General features: G+C 39.8%; 1 protein-coding gene across 1 annotated transcript in view; it reads right to left on the bottom strand.

Annotated features, from left to right (window-relative positions):
• Positions 1-4,569, bottom strand: part of THSD7A (thrombospondin type 1 domain containing 7A) — a 283,581-nt gene that overhangs the window by 7,875 nt on the left and 271,137 nt on the right. Inside the window, exons 23-24 of the mRNA XM_004702825.2 lie at positions 1,776-1,949; positions 590-685 (exon numbers count right to left, since the gene is read on the bottom strand). Of these exons, the coding sequence (XP_004702882.1) occupies positions 590-685; positions 1,776-1,949 (270 nt within the window). The remainder of the gene's footprint in view (positions 1-589; positions 686-1,775; positions 1,950-4,569) is intronic.

Here is a 4,569-nt window from a genome sequence, read left to right on the forward strand (position 1 = left end):
GGTGTTTTTGCCCTGTTTTGTTTTTTACTTCAAAATAAGATATGTGCAGTGTGCATAGGAATTTGTCCATAGTTGTTTTTTTTTTAAACTATAGTCCAGCCCTCCAATGGGTCTGAGTGACAGTGAACTGGCCCCGTTTAAGAAGTTTGGGACCCCTGCTTCTGAAGCCAAGCGCGATGTGTGGCTCTGGGCAGACATTCTCCCTTCGGCCTGGTCTAGGTTTGCGCTGGAATTGCCTTCAGGGCAGAGAAACAGAATCAGCCAAGGAAACATTTTCCTTACGAGTGTCGAGTTAGTCCTTCAGGAAATTTCTAGGAAATGCCGTCAGACATTCTTTACTTATGACACTTGTTTATTGGAATTACTATTTTAATGAAATGAGTACTAGTATCAATACATAAAGTGACCAGATGAAAGTGAATTTAAATCATACAATTAAAAAGAATTTCTCATCAGTTACCCGAGGGAACCCTGAGCCTCAGTCTTGTGCTGAGCACTGAAAGAACATTTTTTCTGGTCTCTTCATAGCTTTCTTTAGTGTGTGTGTGATAGAAGGATTGTGATGAACAAAGGGGAATCAAAGGCTTACCTGTGACATTTATACCATCTGACCTTTGACACCAGACTGTTCTAGAAGAGCCCTTCCAATTACTGGCTATCCATTTATACTCGTAACATTGGCCATCTGTGGGGACACAATAAACATTAACAGAAGCATTCCAATGCTCGGAAAGGCAATCATGAAGATAGAATGTTAATCATTTCTGGTGATTCCAATGTCAATTTATTACCTGTAAGTTGACGTAAAAATATAAAATTGCTGATGTGTACCCAAACCCTGATTGATTTTCCATACTATCTGGCATTACTGCCACATGAACTGGCACGGACCTGCCCCTTTCATTTAAGTTTGTGTTTCTTTTTAAATGATAAGGAACCCTGGTGACATTGTCTGTAGTTCAAACCTGGCAGCCACTCCTAGAGAGAAAGATGAGGATATATGCTTCCTAAAGATTTACAGCCTCAGAAACCCTAGCGAGGGTGGCTGCTGGTGGTCCAGTACAGCTTAATATCCAAAGTAAAATAAGGGCAGAGAACTGTAAGAATTCAAAGATGCTATTTGAACATTAGCATTTTGACATATGCACTTTATGTCAAATGTAGATTACATTTGTTAAGGACCAGTAATTATATTGTATATTCCGAGAATATATTAAAACTTCTCATTTTGCTATCCACTTTGGATTTTCTTTCCTTCTGTGATTTGTTCATAAAACTGCCACCAAACCAAACTCACTGCCATGGAGTCAACGCTGACTCAGATTAACCCCGGCCGTTCCGGAGACTATCACTGTTTATGGGAGGAGATCGTCTAGTGCCCCCCTGAGGGGCTGCGGGGGGAGGGGGGGGCTTCCAGTCGCTGCACACGAGGATGGCAGCCCAGCGCACAATCCCTAACGCCATCAGGCCTCCTCATGCTGAGAATGTTACATTTATACTTCATCAATCAGGATGTTTCATTGCACGAGTCCCCAAAAGGCGCTCCTCTCTTTTCAAGCCTTCCTTTGCTTACACAACTGGAAAGCATTTGAAAAAGATTTCACAACTAATTATGAAGAGCGACAAAAATTTCCTTCTCCCAAGTTTTCAGAATACAGCATCAGATCCTGGATTCAATTCTCTTACCTTAACACATTTACTTAAATTCTGTGCTTTATGAATTTGCTTATCAACGCAGAGCAAACGTCTGTAACTTTCCTGATGGAAGCACTCACCATCACATGGCTTTGTTTCTAACATCTGCTCGGGACATAAATGTTGGTTTTCCAGTTCCTGTATAATCACTGCTCTTGATCGGGCCTGTACTCCACTGAAGCCGAGGTCCTCACCACTCACACAGGTCAGCTGACACGGGCTCCACGAGGACCAGTCCTGCAAGTAGCAGTCACCTGGAAGCACACGTTTATGGGCATCGTCTTGTCTTCTGTTGTTTTACCAAGAGTTGATTCATTCTGCAAATCTTTCAATGCCTATGTTTTCTACAATTAAAAACCGTATGTCTTAACTATTCCATGGACAAAAATAGATTTCCAGTGTAATAAACAGATAAATATCTGTTTTAATCTATGAAACGCATTAGGACATAACACAAGAGATTTAAAAATAGATATGTTTTGGTGAGGAAAGCTGTTACGCACAGAAGAGAAAATCTTGAACCCAGAGGGTAAAAATGGAAAGATTAATTTTATAAACTTTTCAAAATGTTGTATTATGAAAGGAAGACATCATAAACAAATGAAAAGATGTGCTGAAATATATATTTAATGTACATAAAGGGAAAATGATGAAATATATGAAGGGTTTCTATAAATCAATATGAAGAAACTTCAATAGCAAAAGAATATAAGAGGATATTTCCCCCAATGAAGACCATGGCAAATATACATGCTCTGGTTATTAAGAAAAAGGAAATACAAATTAAAACAGTGATAAGATACTCATATATTTTTAAATCCCTCTTTGACAGGATATTGAGGTTTCCCTAGAATTTTGTTGTTACAGATAATTCAAGTGAACTTTCCTGTATCAGGGGGTTTCAAAATGTTCATGGAAAATTTTTATTATCTTTTAATTCCATGTTCCCGAGGACCTCCTTTAAAACAAAATTTTCATTGTGAATTGGACGAAGATTAAAAGGGAATACCACTCATTGCACATTCACTAACCCTTCGTGTTCCTGGCTCCACACACGGTATGGACATTGTGCCACAGGGCCCATTCACTCTAGGCCTCAAGGGGGACAAGACCTGCTCTCAGGGATGTCTTCAGGCTGTAGCCAGCCAGCATGCCTGGTCTGTTTTGTGCTTTTGAGTTTCGTAGCACATTTTCTTCCCATTCTGCCCAGGACCTTTAAATGTGACTCCTTTCAGAGCAGGCGTTAGTGGGACCCAGACACCTCCCAGTTCTTTTGGACTTGGGTCCTGGAGACTGCTGTTCTCAGGGTCCATTAGTCCATGGGGCTGTTTCCGTGGGTTTTCAGGTTTCAGCACTCTTCTTTCCCTCACACAGGGAGACTCTGATCGTTGCATCACAGATGGACCATCATCCGTTTTTAAGACACCCGGTCTGTACTAAGCAGAGTAGGATGTGGACTTTGTGGGATATGCTATGCCAATGGACCTTCGTGTCCCTTGAGAAGACGATCCTGAGCCTCCAGAGCCAGTAACTCATTCCCTCAAGGAGTTTGGCTCTAAGAAGTGTTCCTAAATTTGTCCCCTGTGTGCTTCACCAGGTTAATGGATGTAAATTGTAGCAGAGGTATGTGCTCATGTACAAGTATTCTCTGTCAAACATAAATATATTTATGGATAAACTTCCATTCTCTCTCCCACACCCATTCAGCAGTGTGTCTGTCCATGTATCTACTCACAGATCATAATTATTGTAGGCTGATATAACAGTATTTACCTCTGTTGCCTCTAACTTTCACTACTCCCAGTTTTTCTTGCCTACATCATATTTTACCAAAATATTTCTTATTTCATTATTATTGTGTTTTTTAAGGGTTCAAGGGGCTGGTAGGGTGGAAGAGGGAGGGGATAAAGGGGATCGGATATTCTAGCAGTTCAAGAAAAGAAAATGGATTGTAAATGATGATGGTAACAATTGTACAATACAACTACACCTGACCTAGTGGAACTATGGATTGTAGTAGTAATATCTTTAAGAGCTCCCAATAAAATATTTTTAAAATCTTTCTTATTTCATATTGTATTCCTCTTTACCAAGTTCTTGAAGTCCACCTGTGGGAGTTCTATAACTATATTCTTCCCTCTATTTACATTGTAATTGTCTTCCTTATAAATTGGTATCTCTGGTTCTCTATTTTCAGTCTTGTAAACTTTCTTAATTTTGGATACTTCTATAGCTGAATTGAATTCTGGGTGCTATTGTGATGCAACGTGTTAGGTTGCTGTCTGTCATTGTTAGTTCTCTGTCCAAAGACCTCTCTTTAGTATATCATGTAAGGTTGGTCTGGGTTTTACATATTCCTTTCATTTCTATTTAGCTGTAAATGCCCTAATTTCACCCAAATATTTCTGGGTCTACCGTATATACTCGAGTATAAGCCGACCCGAATATCAGCCGAGGCACCTAATTTTACACAAAAACTGCATTAAAAATGTGATGAATGTAGGATGCCTAGTGGGGCTTAATCAAGGGCAATGTAGCAGCAAGGAATTACTAAACATGAATGAAGGCCAAACGTGATGGTGAGACAAGAGGAAAGGAAAAGCAAATAAAGGAAAGAACCAGGAGGCAAAGAACCTTTATAGAGGTCTAAATGCAGGGATGTACATATGTAAATATATATATATAACGAGAGGGAAAGAGAACTATGTATTCATATCTAATGTTAAGAATTAAGGTTGCAGATGGACATTGGGCCTTGACTCAAGCACTCCCTCAACACAAGAACACTTTGTTCTAACAATCTGGCATTCTGTGATGCTCACTTGCCCGACACAATCACTGAAGACAAAATGGGTGCATAAGTAAATGTGGTGA

Source organism: Echinops telfairi, unplaced genomic scaffold (genome assembly GCF_000313985.2).
Source record: "Echinops telfairi isolate 266 unplaced genomic scaffold, ASM31398v2 ScPeMD7_23;HRSCAF=83, whole genome shotgun sequence".
Lineage (NCBI taxonomy): Eukaryota > Metazoa > Chordata > Mammalia > Afrosoricida > Tenrecidae > Echinops > Echinops telfairi.